Source organism: Oryza glaberrima, chromosome 5, assembly GCF_000147395.1.
Source record: "Oryza glaberrima chromosome 5, OglaRS2, whole genome shotgun sequence".
Lineage (NCBI taxonomy): Eukaryota > Viridiplantae > Streptophyta > Magnoliopsida > Poales > Poaceae > Oryza > Oryza glaberrima.
In genome coordinates, this window is record NC_068330.1 from 17,956,065 (window position 1) to 17,976,110 (window position 20,046).

Below are 20,046 nucleotides of genomic sequence, written 5' to 3' on the forward strand. Positions count from 1 at the left end.
GACGATGACGGCCCATCAAGCACGGCTTTTAGTTTTCTTATTTATTATTAGTATTAGTTGAGAACAAAATAAACACTTGATCAAAAACCGTCCCCACAGAATGGACATAACAAAAAAAAATCATTAGTATATACCAGTAGTAGTAAAAAACTATTTCTCTTCTCTTGCCAGAAGAAAATTTTGGAGAGCTGAGGAAACGCCATAGAAGATTGAACTTGTTTAGCGGTTTGTCTGCATCCCAAACATGCAAGGATTCAATAATTTGAGGGAAATTGTCGACTCATTGCCCAATGGTCCCGATCATAGCCTAATATCTTATATCAATGCAAACCTATCTTGGGAAACCTTTTGTAGTAGTGTGTGGGGCTTTTTTAAGGAGTAGACCAAATCTTAAAGATGAAAAAGGTGCTGATGGGAGGAGTATGCATTACATTTTGTTTTAAAAAAAGGGGAATAAAAAACATAAGAAGTCAAAAAAGCTAATTCGTCTGGTCACTTTATTTTGGTGCTCCCCACAACATCTATAGCTCTAGCAACATTTTGAATTTGAATAAAGTTGCTAACCCGCCACGTCAACAGATTAGTGCTTAGCTTCAAGTAAAAGCACTTTCGCATTTCTTTTAAACAAAACCCTCTTCTCTCAAGAAAAGCATAGTTCCTATCTCCCGAATGTCACCCTATTTTGAACATATAGTTCTTATCTTAATTTATGGGTGATTATTTTGCATGGATCCATGTAATGGTTGCAACCAATCACAATTCATGATACTCCATCCATAAAAGTTAGGCATATTTCACATTTGAGTTCTTCCAAATAAGTTATTTCTATTTGTAATCTTTATCTATCCAAGACTTAAATGAAGATATAAATTAAATGTTTGATTAGAATCCAAGGAGTCATATAAATACTCATTGGTTGTATGCTTGCATTTCACTTCTTGATTTTGTAACATGCAAGATGATTTAATATCTTCTTGGTCTTGGTGACAAATGTAATAGGTGTAACTTTTGTGGATGGAGAGAGTATATGGTAGTTGCTCTCCTATTTTACATAAACGATTTACAATATGTACACAATGATTAATAAATGATATCTGAAAAGATATTAATTAGTCTTTAATTTAGCCATGAAACATGGACCAAACAACTTAAATAATTATTATTTTCGGTGAGTAACAATATTTAATTACATCTATTACTATCGTATTGGTATCCACTAAATCCAACCATAAAATGGCTAAATGTTAATAACACACTTGTAAGGATATACTAGTATACAATAGTAAATATGTTTAAATAGATTTTTACAAAAAGGATCATCTTAGTAGCTGTCTAGGAATTTCTAATAGAGTATCTATTTTTCATATATTTTATAGTACATCTAAATATCCCAATACTACAACAGAAGTTAGTTTAGTGCAGATAGCCGAGTCATTTCTACGTACCCCGGCACTTCTCTTTTTTTTTTCATGCATGCGTTGTTGGAATTAATAGATGGGCTAAGGCCCATTCGAAAACTAATTCTTTGGAAAATCACAAAAGCCCACCTCATAGGATGGCATGCATGTGGAGTTTAGTACCACCTTGCTAATTCTAGAAGAGGGGGACCTCCTTAAAAGGGAGGATGCCCTCCTAGCCACTTGAAGCATGTGTGGTGGAGAGAAGAGGGGGAACACACACGCGTGCACGATGTACACGTCGAATGGTCCGCAAAATTGGCTCCTCACCCTTTCGCAGATGCAGCCTCCTTTTGCAGTTTTGTTTTGCTGCAGGAAAATTCGGATTTGTTTTGTTTTGGAAACATTCCGAAAAATTGTACGTGAAAACGGCGTGGAGTCCGGATAAGTTACGCGCGACTTATCCGGTTCGGTTACGTGGAGTGGAGATCGTGCGGGCGCCCTGATCAAGCAACCTATCTCTTTATAAACCGAGCCACCACCTTCACGCAAAACACACGTAATCAATCTAGGGTTTGCCTCCTCCTCTGTGTTGCGCCGTCGCTCGTAGACTACTCCATCCCGCTCGCCGGCGTGCACCTGCGATCGGGAGAGCAGGTCTCCGGAACCTCTGCCTTCGACGTCCTGCACCAGGAGAAGGCGGCAATAAGGTTTTTGGGAAGCGCTTCGCGCGACTGCTCCCTGTTCGTCCGCGACGGCTCGCCTTCCTCTCCGCTCGCGTGCTGCGCGCCTTCGTCGACGCTCGCAACCGTGAGTAGTTCCTACCGAGCAACCGGTCTTTCCGCCACCTCGGTACGTGTTCGACATGTTGCGCATATTTGATCTGTTCATGTTTTACTGCTTAGTTTACATGTGTAGATCTAATGATGCGTTAATGCTAGTATACATCTGTAATGTCATGATTTATTTATGGAATATATTAAACCATTATATGTCTATATTCTCAACAATCCAAAAACCTTATTATAGGCGCTGTGGTTTTACTATGGTTGGTTTTGCTGATGCACTGAGGCCGGATAAATTTACCGGTGTGCACTTTAAGAGACGGCATATCAGGGTCACTCTGTGGCTGACAGCTATGAAATGCTTCTGGGTGAGTACGGACAAGTCTATGGGCGTTCTTAATGCTGACCAGCAGAAAGAATTCGATGAGGCCACTACTCTCTTTGTGGGATGCATTCTTAGTGTGCTTGGCGATCGTCTGGTCGAGGTGTATATGCATATGACCGACGCTAAGGAGTTGTGGGATGACTGAATGCTAAATTCGGTGCTACTGATGCTAGCAATGATCTGTATATCATGGAGCAGTTTCATGACTACAAGATGGCTGACAACCGTTCTGTAGTCGAACAGGCTCATGAGATACAAACCATGGCTAAGGAACTCGAACTCCTTAAGTGTGTCTTACCCGACAAATTTGTGGCCGGGTGCATTATTGCGAAACTACCTCCATCTTGGAGAGGTTTTGGTACTGCACTCAAACACAAGAGACAGGAATACTCCGTTGAGGGGTTGATAGCGTCTCTTGATGTTGAGGAGAAAGCTCGGGAAAAAGATGCTGCGTCTAAGGGCGATGGTGGGCAGTCCACTGCCAATGTTGTGCACAAGGCCCAGAACAAGAGCAAGGGGAAATACAAAGCTCAGCAGACCACCAACTTTCAAGAAGAAGAACAACAACAACAATCCTAATCAGGATGAGAGGACTTGCTTTGTGTGTGGTCAACCTGGCCATCTGGCTAGGAAGTGTCCACAACGCAAGGGGATGAAGGCACCTGCAGGGCAGACCTCTAAGTCTGCTAATGTGACCATTGGCAACACTGGAGATGGAAGCGGGTATGGTAATTTACCTACTGTTTTTTCAGTTAATCAGCCTACTAATTGGTGGGTTGATACAGGGGCCAATGTACATGTTTGTGCTGACATCTCATTGTTTTCTTCTTATCAGGTCGCACGGGGTTCCACCGTCCTAATGGGGAATGGGTCACATGCTTCTGTTCATGGTGTTGGCACGGTAGATCTGAAGTTTACTTCAGGAAAGATCGTGCAGCTGAAGAACGTGCAGCATGTCCCTTCTATCGACAGGAATCTTGTTAGTGGCTCCCGTCTGACTAGAGACGGATTTAAGTTGGTTTTTGAGTCTAATAAAGTAGTCGTGTCTAAACATGGATATTTTATTGGTAAAGGTTATGAGTGCGGAGGCCTGTTCCGCTTTTCCCTTTCTGATTTCTGCAATAAGTCTGTGAACCATATTTGTGGCAGTGTGGATGATGAGGCTAATGTATGGCACTCACGTTTATGTCATATTAATTTTGGCTTGATGTCTCGGCTTTCCAGCATGTGTTTAATTCCTAAGTTTTCCATTGTCAAAGGTTCTAAGTGCCATAGTTGTGTGCAATCAAAGCAACCTCGCAAGCCTTACAAGGCTGCTGAGGAGAGAAACTTGGCACCTCTAGAACTCATACACTCGGATCTCTGTGAAATGAATGGGGTGTTGACGAAGGGTGGAAAACGATATTTCATGACGTTGATTGATGATGCTACTAGATTTTGCTATGTGTACTTGTTGAAAACAAAAGATGAGGCTCTAGACTATTTTAAAATTTATAAGGCAGAAGTTGAAAATCAACTTGACAGAAAGATAAAAAGACTTAGGTCTGATCGTGGTGGAGAGTTTTTCTCAAACGAGTTTGACTTATTCTGTGAGGAACATGGCATTATACATGAGAGGACGCCTCCCTATTCTCCCGAGTCTAATGGGATTGCTGAAAGGAAGAACCGCACACTGACCGACTTGGTGAATGCCATGTTGGACACCGCGGGATTACCTAAGGCATGGTGGGGGAGGCGTTGTTAACCTCGAATCATGTGTTAAACAGAGTTCCTAACAGAAATAAGGACAAAACACCATATGAGATATGGATTGGGAGAAAACCATCACTTTCTTACTTGCGCACATGGGGGTGCTTGGCGAAAGTCAATGTACCAATAACGAAGAAGCGCAAACTTGGACCTAAGACTGTGGACTGTGTCTTTCTGGGATATGCTCACCACAGCATTGCCTATAGATTTTTAATAGTTAAATCTGAGGTACCTGACATGCATGTTGGTACAATTATGGAGTCTCGTGATGCTACCTTCTTTGAGAGTTTTTTCCCAATGAATGATACACATAGTAGTTCTAGCCAACCCTTTGAAATAATTCCCAGTTCAATCATACCACCAGAACAAACTGAACATACACATGAACATGTTACTGAGGAGGATGACAGTGAAGCTCCTCGAAGGAGCAAAAGACAAAGGACAGCTAAGTTTTTTGGTGATGATTTCACTGTGTACCTCGTGGATGACACTCCTAAGTCAATTTCAGAAGCATACACATCTCCTGATACAGACTACTGGAAGGAGGCTGTCCGTATTGAAATGGATTCCATTATCGCTAACGGGACTTGGGAGGTAACAGAGCGACCCTACGGGTGTAAACTTGTGGGGTGCAAGTGGGTGTTCAAGAAGAAGCTCAGGCCTGACGGTACTATTGAAAAGTACAAGGCTCGGCTTATTGCTAAGGACTATACTCAAAAAGAATGCGAAGATTTCTTTGACACTTACTCACCTGTTGCTAGATTAACCACAATTCGTGTGCTACTTTCCCTAGCCGCCTCACATGGTCTTCTCGTTCATCAAATGGACGTTAAGACATCTTTTCTTAATGGAGAGCTGGATGAGGAGATCTATATGGATCAACCTGATGGGTTTGTAGTTGAAGGTCAAGAAGGCAAAGTGTGCAAATTGTTGAAGTCTTTGTATGGTCTAAAACAGGCTCCTAAGCAATGGCATGAGAAATTTGACAAAACATTGACATCCGCAGGCTTTGCAGTCAATGAGACAGATAAATGTGTGTACTATCGCCATGGTGGGGGTGAGGGAGTTATTCTGTGCTTGTATGTTGATGACATACTGATATTTGGGACAAACCTTGAGGTGATAAATGAGGTTAAATCATTCTTGTCTCAAAATTTTGATATGAAGGATTTGGGAGTAGCTGATGTTATCTTAAACATTAAGCTAATTAGAGGTGAGAATAGAATTACACTCTTGCAGTCCCATTATGTAGAGAAGATCTTGAATCGCTTTGGCTACATTGATAGTAAGCCTTCTCCAACACCTTATGATCCTAGCTTGTTGCTTCGCAAGAACAAGAGAATTGCTAGGAATCAACTGGAATACTCCCAAATCATTGGCTCGCTGATGTACCTGGCTAGTGCAACTAGGCCTGATATCTCCTTTGTTGTGAGCAAGTTGAGCCGGTTTACCTCTAATCCGGGAGATGATCACTGGCGTGCGCTTGAGCGAGTAATGCGCTATCTGAAAGGTACTATGGAATTGGGGCTTCACTATTCTGGGTATCCTGCGGTACTGGAGGGATATAGTGATTCTAACTGGATCTCTGATGTGGATGAGATCAAAGCCACTAGTGGATATGTCTTCACACTGGGTGGTGGTGCTGTTTCGTGGAGGTCTTGCAAATAGACTATTTTGACGAGGTCAACCATGGAAGCAGAACTGACGGCACTAGATACTGCTACTGTTGAGGCAGAATGGCTGCGTGATCTATTAATGGATCTGCCTATTGTTGAAAAACCGGTGCCGGCTATCCTTATGAACTGTGACAATCAAACGGTAATTGTCAAAGTGAATAGTTCTAAGGATAATATGAAATCGTCTAGACATATGAAAAGACGATTGAAGTCTGTCAGGAAATTGAGAAACTCCGGAGTTATAACGTTGGATTACATCCAGACAGCTAGAAACCTGGCAGATCCTTTCACGAAGGGACTATCACGAAATGTGATAGATAATGCATCGAAGGAGATGGGTTTGAGACCCATATGAGTTATACTATGGTGGTAACCCAGTCTATTTGATCAGAGATCCCGTGAATTAGAACCTGGGAAGAACAAACCATTAGTAAACTAGAGGAGAGTACCAATCTATACCCTCTCTAAGTGAAGATGCATGTACTCTCATGAGCTGCAAGGCAGGTTGGCTATGCCTTAATGAGTTCTGTTGGCTTTAATTAGCGAAGATGTTGTCCTGCAGAGCATTCTTGAAAGAACTCACCTTTGTAAGCTTGACTGTTGGTCGCAGTCTATGAAGATTTTGGGTGAATCTTCTAGGAAGCTTACTAAAGATCTATGAGTATGACTTATACGCTCCACCCGAGGGGTAATCTACAGACGGTCTAGTACCAGATAAGATTCTGAGTGAAACTTGCTTGCACAAGACTTGCAATTCAAGGCGTAGTCCATTGTTCAAGTTGTGAGTAAGTGTAGCTTGGAGTTCTAGGTGGATGTTCAACCTTGATCGGTCTCCATCGAAGCGCTGGTATATAAACAGTACATTGGAAAAGGCAAATCTCAGTGGGATTTTGAGATTTGGTGGGGGATTGTTGGAATTAATAGATGGGCTAAGGCCCATTCAAAGATTAATTCTTTGGAAAATCACAAAAGCCCACCTCATGAGATGGCATGCATGTGGAGTTTAGTACCACCTTGCTTATTCTAGGAGAGGGGGACCTCCTTAAAAGGGAGGATGCCCTCCTAGCCACTTGAAGCATGTGTGGTGGAGAGAAGAGGGGAGACACGCACGCGTTCGCTCGCCTCGCCTGGCCTGGCAGGACAGGCGGCGCGCGTACACGACGTACGCGTCGAATGGTCCGCAAAATTGGCTCCTCACCCTTGCGCAGATGTAGCCTCCTTTTGCAGTTTTGTTTTGCTGCAGGAAAATTCGGATTTGTTTTGTTTTGGAAACATTCCGAAAAATTCGGTGCGTGAAAACGGCGTGGAGTCCGGATAAGTTACGCGCGATTTATCCGGTTCGGTTACGCGGAGTGGAGATCGTGCGGGCGCCCTGATCAAGCGACCTATCTCTATATAAACCGAGCCGCCGCCTTCACGCAAAACACATGTAATCAATCTAGGGTTTGCCTCCTCCTCTGTGCTGCGCCGTCACTCGTAGACTACTCCATCCCGCTCGCTGGCGTGCACCTGCGATCGGGAGAGCAGGTCTCCGGAACCTCTGCCTTCGATGTCCTGCACCGGGAGAAGGCGGCAATAAGGTTTTTGGGAAGCGCTTCACGCGACTGCTCCCTATTCGTCCGCGACGGCTCGCCTTCCTCTCCGCTCGCGTGCTGCGCGCCTTCGTCGCGCTCGCAACCGCGAGTAGTTCCTGCCAAGCAACCGGTCTTTCCGCCACCTCGGTACGTGTTCGACATGTTGCACATATTTGATCTATTCATGTTTTACTGCTTAGTTTACATGTGTGGATCTAATGATGCGTTAATGCTAGTATACATCTGTAATGTCATGATTTATTTATAGAATATATTAAATCATTATATGTCTATATTCTCAACATGCGTTTATAAGGGACGCTTTGCTTGACGATGAGCGACTCATACAACTACGGGCAAAAATAAACCCGGTTTTCTTTCCTAACCGAAAGCCATGAAAAATCAACAAAAGTATAACCTTTGGACCTCAATTTAGAAATTCAATTCAAAACGTCCAGCTTATTTCCATACCGCTCGCCCGCTCTTTTTTCCGAAATCAGCGAGTACACATTTGGAGGGAAAGAGCACCCATGGTTTTGCAATTTTTTTCTTTGCCCTAGTTGCATCCAAGTCCAAAGTCCAAGCAGAGAGAGAGAGAGAGAGACGCTGCCTCAGTCGTCTCGTCTCGTCACGACAGCACAGTACACAAGCTTCCTCCTCCTCCTCAGCAGCTGCTTCACACTCACACTGCCTCCTCTCTCTCTCTCTCTCTCTCTCCATCTTGCTGCTAAATCCATCCGCACCTAATCCGGCGTGCGGTGCGGGAGCAAGCAAGGAATCCACCCCCCCGTGGCGACAAGAGAATCGGATCGAGGGCGTGCAGGCGCAGCTGGCGAGCGAGCGAGCAGGGGAGGAGGGGAAGGAAAGCTCTTGGTACACCCAACCGTAGAGGCGGAGAGGGCATCGGCTCAGACGGTGGCTGCAGTGCAGGCCTCAGCTGGGGCCCTCGGCTCGGATCTGGGGAGGACGCGCCGCGGCGGAGGCGATGCAGGTACGGGGAGCTTCTTATTCTTTTACTAGTACTAAGTTTGGTTCTCTAGCTTTGGAAGGTGAAGTGGGGGAGCTTTGTTTGTGGGGGGATTTTGGGGGGTTTGATTTGATCTGGGGGTGTGTGACTGTGTGTGTGCTTGTTAGGGTTCTTGGAGCGGTGTGGAATTCGGCAATGCGGATGGGTTTCTCCTGGTGGTGTTTCTTGCTGCAGCATTTTCTTTGTTCTTTGACTTGTTGAGGTGGGGATTTCTTGGTTTCGCTGTTTCTGAGCGATTCTTTTCCTTCCCGAAAATTTTCTCTCTCTCTCTCTCTCTCTCTCTCTCTCTCTCTTTAACTCTGTACGAGCCCTTTTTGTGTGTGTGTGTTTTCAAAAGATCCATTTTTTTCCTGCTCTAATTTTGGTATTTGCGCTCGACTTTCCTTTTATTTCTGATCAATTTGTTACTAATGGCGGCAAGAACGTTATCAGGGTCGCATGGTTTGCGCTAATGCTGCCTTCAAAATATTCTCGATTTATTTTTGCCTCGAAGGTTTTTACAAGCAGCAACTAGTATTCTTCTTGTGTTGCCTTCCGATTCGACGGTGCCGAATCCTGCAAAACTAGGTTGGCGAACTGTCATTATCGAGACTTCATAGTGGTTTCATACGAGTTATCTGCGGCTGTATTAGTTCTCACCATTTTCCCTCTTTGATCTGTATCTCTCAAGTTTCAATTTCTACAAATTTGGTTTTTTAGATAATGGAATGAAATAGCATCCCGGCCTTTACTCAAAAGAGCTACAGCTAATTATTACAAACTAGCACTATGTAAGAGTGAAGTCCAAATGGAAGCAAACACACCAACCAAACTAGACAAAATAACATTATTCCAGTCTATTGGTAAATCTCCATCTATGATTGACAAACAGTTGCATAATCGTCGTTTCAAACTTACGACATGCAACAATTAAGAAATCTGCATCTTCATCACACTTTTTTAACTGTGCGCACAGACGAAGCCAATATGTTGCCTTGAAAATGATCTGCATATAAGTAATAGTAGGTGATTTGTCAAAAACCCTATCATTCCTACTCAGCCACAGAGCCCAATACAAGACAGAAGCTCCAACAAGTATCAGTTTGCTCTTTTTGTTTATGACTCCCTGAAGCCAATCATCAAAAATATGAGATATGCTAGTAGGAATATATAAACCAAAAGAAAACTGAACTGCTCTCCAAATAAACTTTGCAAAATGACAATCAATGAATAAATGTTGGATAGACTCATTTTTCGTACAAAAGCAACATCTTAAATTACCATTCCAATTCCGTCTTGCTAAATTATCCTTGGTTAACACAACTCCTTTAAGCAAATACCACATAAAGATCTTGATCATAAGCGGCATCTTGAGTTTCCAAATTAACTTATTTCTGTCAATGTAATCATTATTAATTAAAGCTAAGTACATTGATCTAACTGAGAATTGGCCATTCTGATGATAGTTCCATCTAAAACAATCAGAAGTATTATTCAATTGAATATGAACAATAGATGCACACAATTCATGCCAAAGTGTTAAATTCTGACCAACTAAAGCTCTCCTAAAAGAAACATTGAGCGGAACAGAAGCCATCACACTAGCAACAGAAGAACTTCTCCTTCTGACAATAGCATATAAAGATGGTTACTTTTCTCTAAAGGCCATATTTCCTAGCCATCTATCTTCCCAAAATCTTATTTGTTCCCCATTATTCACAATCCAAGAACCCATAATTAAGAAAGTGTTTTTGACTTTCATGAGTCCTGACCAAAAATGGGAGTCACCTTGTTTCCTGTCAACTTGGGTTATAGACTTATTATAAAGATACTTTCTCTTCAATAGGTCTTGCCAAACACCATTTTCATTTATTAACTACAAATTTGGTTAGTAATGGCAAGGAAATGCCAAAATGCAGCTTTTTTTTTACGGGGTTGAGCACCCTCGCTTCCTTTCCTCTTGATTCGTTTTGCATTGCTGCTATATTCATGGAGATCTAGTTTAGTACATCGTGCAAGTGAACAGGTTGGTTTCTAAGGGGGTAGGTAGGTGTGGTGAAAAGGATATTAAGGCCACTATGGTGTTCTTGGAAGTGGTCATAATTCACGAACATGTCCGTGATTTGTTTTTTTGGCAATCGATGGAAAGTTCTTGATTTTAAGTGTGGACTTTGGGGGATCTATATGAATTACGAAATTGTACTAGGATACGGTTTTTTCTTCGCGGGTTAGTGAGTGGTGTGTGGGTCTCTCTAACGCCCTCTAGACTAGAGCTGGGATGGATTTGGATTTAGAGAATTTTTTTAGTGTGGCCAGCACTTGTGTTTTGGCTGCAAAATTTGTGTGAAAAGAAGTACTGAACAGTTCTGTCAGGTGTTTTTTCTGCTTGATTATCAAAATGAAACCTGAGCTCAGATAAACCATGTTGTACTTATGATTCTCGCATGCTTGATTTTGCAGGGTTTGCTTGTAGTGAAATTCTGCACCTAATGAATTATACATACAATATATAAGATGGCAACAGAGGTCACTCAGAATTATTTTGCATGGTCACAGGAGGAATCACCTGTGCAAGACAGCTCTCAGGTAATCTCTCTCTCATCATATTTGATCACAGAGCTTGTTGGTTCAATTCAAATTTGAAATTTCTAGCACAACATGGTAACTTTCCTAGGTAATCTCTCTCATCTGTGAATTATCGTGTCTGTGTGCGTGTGCGTTTGTTTGTCGGCATATATGGTGGTTAGATGAAGTAAAAATGGATAACCTAAGAATTGGCAAGTAGTCATCTACCTTATGCAGTACAAATTGTAGAAGTTCCATGCTGAGAACTAGTATTAGGCATGCCCACGTTTGTTGATGTTGTTATTTAAATTCTAGTTAGGAAATAATGGCTTCGAATAGGAAATAAACCATTGCCTTTGTCAATAATCTCACTGATTTGTATCTATGCAATTTCTTCCTTTAGGGAACACCACAAGTGTTCGACCATGGTTCCATATCTTTTGGAAGATTTGAGTTGGAATCACTAGCATGGGAGAAGTGGTCTGTATTTGCCAATGATAGGCGCCATGAAGAGTTTGGCAAGTTCAATGGTTTGGTTGCTAAGAAGAAGGCATACTTCGAAGAATACTTCAAGAGAATTAGGGAGCTAAAGGCTTTACAACAACAAAACCAGCAAACTGAACTTAATCTTGACTATAGTGGTGATGGTAGTGATTCTAGTCAGACAGGAGAGGATGTGCCAACTGCAGATCAGGCATCTCCTTCTGGATCTGGAACCCTTCTTGATTCCATGGTACAAACAGGTGTTCAGACTATATTTGAGAATGATTTGGAATGCTATGATGATAATGACAAAGAGATGTTAGATAAGGATATTTCTCCATCAGTTGGAGGCACATGTCAAATTGAGCAAGAATTCAGAGAAAGTGCAAGCGGTGGTAATCATCCTGACAGAATGGTGGATGTGTTGCAGCAAAACACCAACTGTGGTCCAGATGATCTGGGAAGGCCCATGGAGTCTATGATGACTCTGAAGAGAACTGTCAAGAAAGATTCACTGGTTGGTCAAGCTGCAAAAACAATGCCAAAGACTGTCAATATGACTTCTAGTAATATTCCGGGTCATGCAGTTGTTAATAAGGTAATGGCACAGTAAATTCATATTTTCTCCCCCATTATAGTCTGGTGACATATGCTTTTTGATCTGATCTGACCTGGGCAATGATCTACTTCACTGTCGTGGACAGCAACAATATGCACCCACTATTTGTGGAACATACTAACATAATTTAGGCCTTCTCTTAGTCGAAGAACCCACATGCCTTCTTAGCTTGATATCTACAGTCACTTGCTACATAAGTTGCAATTGATCGGGCTATGTTGCAAGCTGCATTTATTACACTGGGAGCATGATTGCACGAACATTTATTTCATAAGGTTATAATATTATTTTCTCATGAATAATTTCAGGGAACTGATTCAGGCAAATCCAGTGTGGTGAATCGTAGAGCCAAGCCAGAAACTATTCAGCAAAGGCTAAAAGCAGTAACTGGCAATATTGTTGACATCGTTGGAAGAAGCAAACCTGTGGTAAAAGAAGTCCCTGGTATAATGGGTGTTAGAAGACCTTCCTCTCCAGCACTACAACGCCCCTCCACCAGGGAACGACGACCTGTCACCAGAGATAGTTCACGGAAGGCTCCTGAAGTTGCCACCATGTGCCGGCCTTCTACTGCTGAAAGGCGCCCTGCCACCCGGGAGTTGGCACCAAAGCAAGCCAACACAGTTGTTCCGTGTCGACCATCTACACCAAACAGGCGCCCTATGACCAGAGAGTTGGCGCCAGTGCATTCAAGCATTGCTACCCCACGTCGACCTTCTACTGCTGAAAGGCGCCCAATCACCAGAGGGATGGCACCAATGCATCCTAGCATTGCTACCCCAGTTCGACCTTCCACTGCTGAGAGGCGCCCTACCTCAAAACAGATGGCTCAAAAGCATGTTGGTATGGCCACCCCATCTCGGCCATCCACTGCTGAAAGGCGACCTATCACCAGAGAGGCTGCACGGAAAAACGCTGATGTTGCCATCTTGCATCGACCTTCTACTGCCGAGAGATGCCCTATCACCAGAGAGACTCCACAGAAGCATGCTAACGTTGTCGCACTGCATCGGTCTTCTACTGCAGAGAGACGACCTGTTGCTAGAGAGATTGCTCCAAAGCATGCTGATGTCACTCTCACTCCTGCACGCCGGCCATCTACCTCTGAAAGACGCCCTGTCACCAGAGAGACTGCACTGAGGCACAGTAATTTCACCGGTTCATGTTGGCCTTTGACTCCTCAAAGGCACATCAGCAGGGGAAGTGCACCAATACATGCTGACGTTAGCACCACCCCGCGTTGTCCATCTACTGGAGAAAGGCGCCCTATCACCAAAGAGAGTAACATAAAATTGGATGAAAAAACACCTATCAAGTTGAGAGGCATGCTGGCTAACCCAAAGGGTGGTATGGCTACAGTAGTATGTTCTGACCCCTTCTCTTTCAGACACAACAATGATTGTATCGTAAAATCAAAATAATTCTTATATCCACTGAATTAATGTGGAGAATATGAAACATCAAAGTTTCTCATGCTGAATTTCTTATATCCATTTTGTTCTTCATGCAGGTCACTCCCCAGAAGGCAATTACTCAAAAGCTTGTTAAGAGTAGCAAGCCAGAAATGAAAAGGTAATCTTTTGCAAAACTATTCAGAGATGCTTAATTGATTACTTCTCCACTGAGATTTTAACAACTTTTGGTTGCATTTGGCAGTTGTGCTAAAGAGAGGACAGAACTTCAAGCAGTTGGGAAACACAAAGCAAGGTGCTACTTCTGCTAAGGAGCTGGAATGCTTGTTATGTTCGTAAATTAACTTAAAAGAGTATTGATCTAACACAACTTTATCATTTTCTTCAGTTCTGTTAACCTTCCTCCAAGGGAAATGTTTACTTCAAATGTTAGAGCCAATCGAGTCCCAGAAAGCTTCAGAAAGCCAAACAAGGTGACATGCCCGAGCTTATTTTTTGTTTCATGCTGTTTGTCTAAATTGCATTCATTAAGTACTGTAGTGACATATGCAGTGCTGGCGCCTTTGGCCATTTTTATTGCTGTCTGGCGCCTTTTACAACTAGATTAATTACATTTGCATTATGCATTTTCTTTGCATCCTGGATGCTTCCCTGTTGGACACACTATATTGATAAATCTAGTTCAAGTTACTACCTGCTGCCACAGGGGAAATCCGCAAGTAAATTTTAGCGATACAATATGGAAATTGTAAAGAGTGGCTTATATTTAAAGGTGTTCCACACCTTATTCTGGGAGGACTTTGCATAGTCTTGTTCCAGCCTACACTGGAATCTTGCACTGCACTTCACGTTAGTGTTGTAGCATATGGCTATAAGCTAACCCATACCTCTGAATTCTAAAGATTATCTTATGGGAGACAAACTGCAAATGAACATGAGATAATGAAATTTTCTACTGCATTACACGCTTTTGATTTGCTGATAATGATGATTATCATTTTTTCAGGGCATTCAGGAGACAGCGAGATCTCAAATATCCTCATCAAAGAGTGCAACTCCTGCGCAGACTAGAAGTATAAAGACAAGGGCTCCCAACGTATGTGTTTTCTCCTCTTATACTACTGTTCAGTAATAATAGTTGGAATTCATTCATGGTTTGTTGCATAAAATTTTCATGTTTATACCTTGAAGTTGGATTTGATCTTTTGCTCCCTTGATTCTTCAGCCACCTCCGCCTCCTCCCCCACCGCGGCGACCTTCTCAGATATCCAGCAAGACAAACACAAATAACTTGTCTGTTGGTGGAAGGAAGCCCAAGTAAGCAAATTCATCATGCCTCATAAGAATCAAATGACATATTTTGCAATATCATATTGACAAACCAACTCACAACAAGCTTCTTGTACACAACATTTGTGAACTGTAACCTAAAAATGATCTTTTTGACTCCAATGCAGGGCTTCTACTCCACACTGGCACTAACCCAATCGAAAGTCTCCAATCTAGGATCCTGCAGAACAAGATAGCTGTGAAAAAATGTGAAGAGAAAATGAGGCATTCGACGCATCTAAAAGCATTAACCGTGCTGTTCCTCGTTATCTTCTGTCATTAGTCGTTACTAGTACCACTTACCATCACTTTTTGTCACCTATTAGAAGTAACCAATGTAGTGTTCGTATCTACCAATCTGTAATATGTCCAGTTCTCCACTAATCCCGTAGTTCTACCGTCCAAGAATTTACCTAGAACATTGTATATACCTGAAATAAATGGAGCTTTTGGCTGATGAACCTTGACCAACGAGATCTTCGAAGGTAGGCTGCAGTTCTTGAATTGTTGAATTATTATTATCTTCATCTTCATTCATCTGTAACTACTGATTCATCTGGTTTGTTATTACCGATCGTGATGCCGTTGTTTTGTCAAAAAAAAAAAAGGAGATCGGTTTGTTATTACCGATCACAATGCTGTTCTTTTATAAAAAAAAAAAAAAACATGGATCTATTGGCATAATCTTTTTGCGCCAGGTACTCCGACCATTACTCGGTTACCGACGAAAGTGAGATTTGGATAAACTTTGCCAAAAATTTAAATTTCCGTTTGATCTCTCAAACGTGGGCTGGTTTAGGCCTGTTTAGTTCCAACACAAAAATTTTTCACCCCGTCACATCGAATGTTTAGACACATGTATGGAATACTAAATATTAATAAAAAAAATTAATTACACAGATCGCGTGTAAATTACGAGATGAATCTTTTAAGCCTAATTGCTCCATGATTTGACAATGTGGTGTTACAGTAAACATTTGTCAATGACAGATTAATTAGGCTTAATAAATTCGTCTCACAGTTTACAGGTGAAATATGTAATTTATTTATTATTAGTCTATATTTAATACTTTAAATGTGTGTCTGTATATCCGATGGGACACACGTAAAACTTTTTATCCTTGTTCTAAACACAACCTTACTTCACAGTTTCTTGATCTCTACGGGTAGGGGTGGGCAGAAAAAGACCGAACCGAAAAGACCGAGACCGAGACCAAAAAGACCGAGACCGAGAAATTCGGTCATCAATTCGGTCCTAGGTAGTGAAAGACCAAATTTTGTTCGGTCAATTCGGTTAGTTTCCTCGGGTAACCGAATAGACCGAAAAGACCGAATTATCAAAAAAATATCTAAATACAACCTACAACCCACTATGTTTAATAGGATTAAACTCTAATTTTTCACATCCCTACTTCTTTTAGGCATGCAACCTAATAAGAGTCTTTACTTATAAGTGCTTACGAAATTTTTTTGTGATTTTTGTGTTGAAAATTTCCACTATTTCTTTGCATATATGAAAATCTTGTTGAATTTCGGTCAGGACCGAGACCGAGACCGAGTTTGTCGGTCCTGACATTTTTTCACCGAAATTCAGTCTTCACTTTTCAAAGACCGAAAAAACCGAAAGACCGAAGACCGAAACCGAAATTTTCGGTTAGACCGAATGCCCACCCCTATCTACGGGCTTGATAAGATCAATAATCGTAATAACCGAGCGGTTGCGTGACTTGCTGTTGCATTTGTCAACCCTAACATAGTACTATCTCCGTTTTAGGTTCTATTTCAGGTTGTAAAACTTTCTAGCATTACCCATGTTTTAACCTGCAACGGAGGAAGTAACATCTATGCGCTGAAATCCCTTAAAAAAAAGAACATTTATACGCTGGAACCGATCTGAACCGTCCGTCCACCCACCGACCCACCAATGGTGCGATTTCCACCGTCCACCAAACGCGAGCCGCCTCCACCCTCCACCTATCGAGTCAAAGACGACGACTCTACCAGAGCACGTGGACCCGGTCCACGAACGGAACGCCCCTACACCGAATGGGCCGTTGGGTGTCCACGCCTCCCACACCCACACCCCCCTTGCCTTTTTCTGCAAGACACGGAAACCTTCTGGAACCGCGTGGATTCCCCGAAACGCCCCTGCCCCCACGCTCCACCCGTTCAATAATTCTAGGAGTATTATCGTAGTTTCGCCACCTGCCCTTCCGCCGCGCTGGTGTATACTAGGGCACGCGCTCCTCGGAATCGCCACGAGCCCACGAGCCAGAAAAAAAGGAAAAAAAGAGAGTCGTAGTTCGCCTCTTCTTCCTCCTCTCGTTCTCGCGGCGGCGGCGGAGATGGCGTCGTTCTCGGAGGCTCCCCCGGGCAACCCCAAGGCCGGCGAGAAGATCTTCAAGACCAAGTGCGCCCAGTGCCACACCGTCGACAAGGGCGCCGGCCACAAGCAAGGTGAGCCCCACTCCCTCCCTGCGTCTCGGAGGAGCTAATCTGTAGGGCTTATCCTTTCTCTGTGCTGACTGCGGGGGGATGGGGATCTGGGTGGGGTTTCGCTACGATTCTCTGCTTGATGTGGAGACGGGCGGTTGAGATCGGAACTTGTAGGTGATAGATCTGCCTGTATGCTTCGTGTTGCATTGAATGGTGCTTAGATCTGTGGGATTGGTGATGGGATAGTCGGATTTGTCCATGTATTTGATACTTTCCCGGGTTGATTGCTATGGATTTGCGGGATATGGCATTATTAATGCATATTCAGTTAGGCGCTTCGCCCCCTAACACTTTAAAAGGGCTGTAGCTGTAATAGTTTTAGCTTTGATTAGAGCCCTTATTATAGTCTAGCTTGTTTCAGATTGCTTGCTGCTACTTGGGAATAAGTAGTGATTGTATGCTGAGTCTGATGGGATTGCTGCTTTAGAATTATTTGCTCAAGGAAACGAATCCAGCGTCTGCTTATGGATTGTTGAATAAAACCTCTGTTCCATCTGTTTAGGATGCTTGTATAAGCCTACATACGCTTCCTGGTACTTAGTAGTAATATGTGACAAGCACCAATCTCCATACAAATTGACTACTGTCTTTTTAGCAGTTTATTTTTCCTGTTTCTTGGGTGATTGTGTAAGTTTTCCCATTGTTATAGATTGCATTATTATGTGTATGAACCATTGGATGTCATCCGCAAAGATCTCCATTTGCTGTCTATCTGTTCATGCTTACTTAGTGTTCGGAGGATTGTGTGGTTGATGATGAGATCCATGTTTGTACTCTTTTCAGGTCCAAACTTGAATGGTCTGTTTGGAAGGCAGTCAGGTACCACCCCTGGTTATTCCTACTCTACGGCCAACAAGAACATGGCTGTGATCTGGGAGGAGAACACACTTTATGACTACCTGCTTAATCCTAAGAAGGTATGATTAATGATAACGTTGGCCACCTGAGTTCTATAATTTTACTTGTAGCCTGCTATTGTTTCCCTCCTTTTAGCGTGCACAGGGTTGGAACTAAATGTTGGGGTTTTCCAGCCTGTTGTTATTTTGTATTCCTGTTGCTTGTGACACTCTAGAGTAATCTTCATGCTATCTAGTTTTCTGTATTGACCGCCCTTTACCATACAAAACTTCAAAACTCTTAAACATGGTTAGAGAGCTTTGTAATTATCTAGTGAAACTCAACGTACTTGTGCATGTTTCGCATCGTTATTGTTTAGTTCACTTCTGATGTACTTTTTTGGGTTTCTTAAATATTTTTCCACATGCATGATTTACTGTTTTTGAGCAGTAGTCTCATCAGAATACAATTCTTATTAAAATCAATTGATGTTCAGAGCGAATAATCTGAAATAGGCTTAAGGTTAGGAGAACCTGATTCATGTGATTCTGACCCTAGTATCAACATGAGGCTATGTATAATGAGTTCTCATTGTTCGTTACTATGATCACTCTGGAGTTCTTATTGCTGATTGTTTTTATATCTAGATGTTTTAAATTAGTTTCTTGTTGCACGATGAGCCGGCTTTGTATTATTTCAGATGCACACATTTGTTTACAACCATGGACTCATTCTCTGTATTAGAGTGCCTTGTTTCACTATGGCACGGTCCAGTTTGGCGATTTTTGTTCTAGACAGCTGGACTGAGTCTGTTTTTCTCATTATGCAGTACATCCCTGGAACCAAGATGGTCTTCCCTGGGTTGAAGAAGCCACAGGAGCGTGCTGATCTTATTTCCTACCTGAAGGAAGCAACCTCTTAAAAGGAGTGGAGCTGTCGTAACATGAGACAATCGGACAATTCATTCTACAGTTAAATAAAAATATTTAGACATCTGGGTCGCTCTGGTTTTACAGGGTGCAATCCACGAGACAATTATCTTGTTATATTTTGTTCTTATGGTTTATGGGTTCCATATCTTAGGTTTAGCAGGAAAAGTCTTTCACAGCTTTTGCTTTAACTGCTGGAAAACACCAGTATTTTGATCACCAGTCGGTGAGACTGGATTGCATCCCTTTTGGAAAAATACTGAGATCCTTAAATTTGTGATATTTTGATCCATTGCATTTGCTACGGTTAGTTCTCTGCCTGTGATGTTTTCTTTTGTTTGTGATGTTTGGCCACGTAATTGTTCTTGTTGGTATCTCACGCATGGATGGACAGTTCGGCTGTCAATTTATGTTTTGATGGATGATCTGTATATTGATGAAGGATCGGTGTTCTTGACTTGAACGAACTGAATGGTTGATGTCTTTGGCACGTATTGGTGATGATTTACTCGGCTGTTTGATTGGTGCGATGATGAATTTGGGATGCCACGTGTGTATTGGTTATCAATTGTTCGCTTCGATGCCGTTGAATTTGCAACGGCGCACGTGTATTTGTTACTACTCGTCTATTTGAGCGGGAATGTAGGCATGGTTACTCGATGATTTTGATTGGGATTTTGGTCATGTGTTGAGTTGGCATGTAGCCATAGTTACTCGATGATTTTGATTTGGAATTCGGGCGTAGTTACTCGTCTGCTTGATTGGGGGAATATATGACTCGACACGAGATGATTAGAGATTGGC

General features: G+C 42.4%; 2 protein-coding genes across 2 annotated transcripts; both read left to right on the forward strand.

Moving 5' to 3' along the window:
* The first annotated feature begins 8,131 nt into the window (after positions 1–8,131).
* On the forward strand, positions 8,132–15,524 carry LOC127773742 (uncharacterized). Its single transcript, XM_052299909.1, has 10 exons — positions 8,132–8,557; positions 11,033–11,158; positions 11,541–12,218; positions 12,548–13,600; positions 13,750–13,811; positions 13,896–13,946; positions 14,040–14,124; positions 14,658–14,747; positions 14,877–14,968; positions 15,109–15,524. The coding sequence occupies exons 2-10, from the start codon at positions 11,087–11,089 to the stop codon at positions 15,131–15,133; spliced, it is 2,208 nt and encodes a 735-aa protein (XP_052155869.1). The 5' UTR covers positions 8,132–8,557; positions 11,033–11,086; the 3' UTR covers positions 15,134–15,524.
* Positions 15,525–17,221: 1,697 nt separating this feature from the next.
* LOC127774988 (cytochrome c) lies at positions 17,222–19,552 on the forward strand. Its single transcript, XM_052301286.1, has 3 exons — positions 17,222–17,437; positions 18,260–18,393; positions 19,143–19,552. Exons 1-3 carry the CDS (start codon positions 17,326–17,328, stop codon positions 19,233–19,235), a joined length of 339 nt encoding a protein of 112 aa, XP_052157246.1. The 5' UTR covers positions 17,222–17,325; the 3' UTR covers positions 19,236–19,552.
* The last annotated feature ends 494 nt before the right edge of the window (positions 19,553–20,046 follow it).

Excerpts from the sequence above, each read along its gene's own strand:
- LOC127773742 (XM_052299909.1), top strand. The coding sequence starts at position 11,087 with ATGGCAACAGAGGTCACTCAGAATTATTTTGCATGGTCACAGGAGGAA. Across the intron at positions 11,159-11,540 it reads CTGTGCAAGACAGCTCTCAG|GGAACACCACAAGTGTTCGA; the intron begins GTAATCTCTCTC and ends TTCTTCCTTTAG. Across the intron at positions 13,812-13,895 it reads AGCAAGCCAGAAATGAAAAG|TTGTGCTAAAGAGAGGACAG; the intron begins GTAATCTTTTGC and ends TGCATTTGGCAG.
- LOC127774988 (XM_052301286.1), top strand. The coding sequence starts at position 17,326 with ATGGCGTCGTTCTCGGAGGCTCCCCCGGGCAACCCCAAGGCCGGCGAG. Across the intron at positions 17,438-18,259 it reads GGGCGCCGGCCACAAGCAAG|GTCCAAACTTGAATGGTCTG; the intron begins GTGAGCCCCACT and ends TACTCTTTTCAG. Across the intron at positions 18,394-19,142 it reads ACCTGCTTAATCCTAAGAAG|TACATCCCTGGAACCAAGAT; the intron begins GTATGATTAATG and ends CTCATTATGCAG.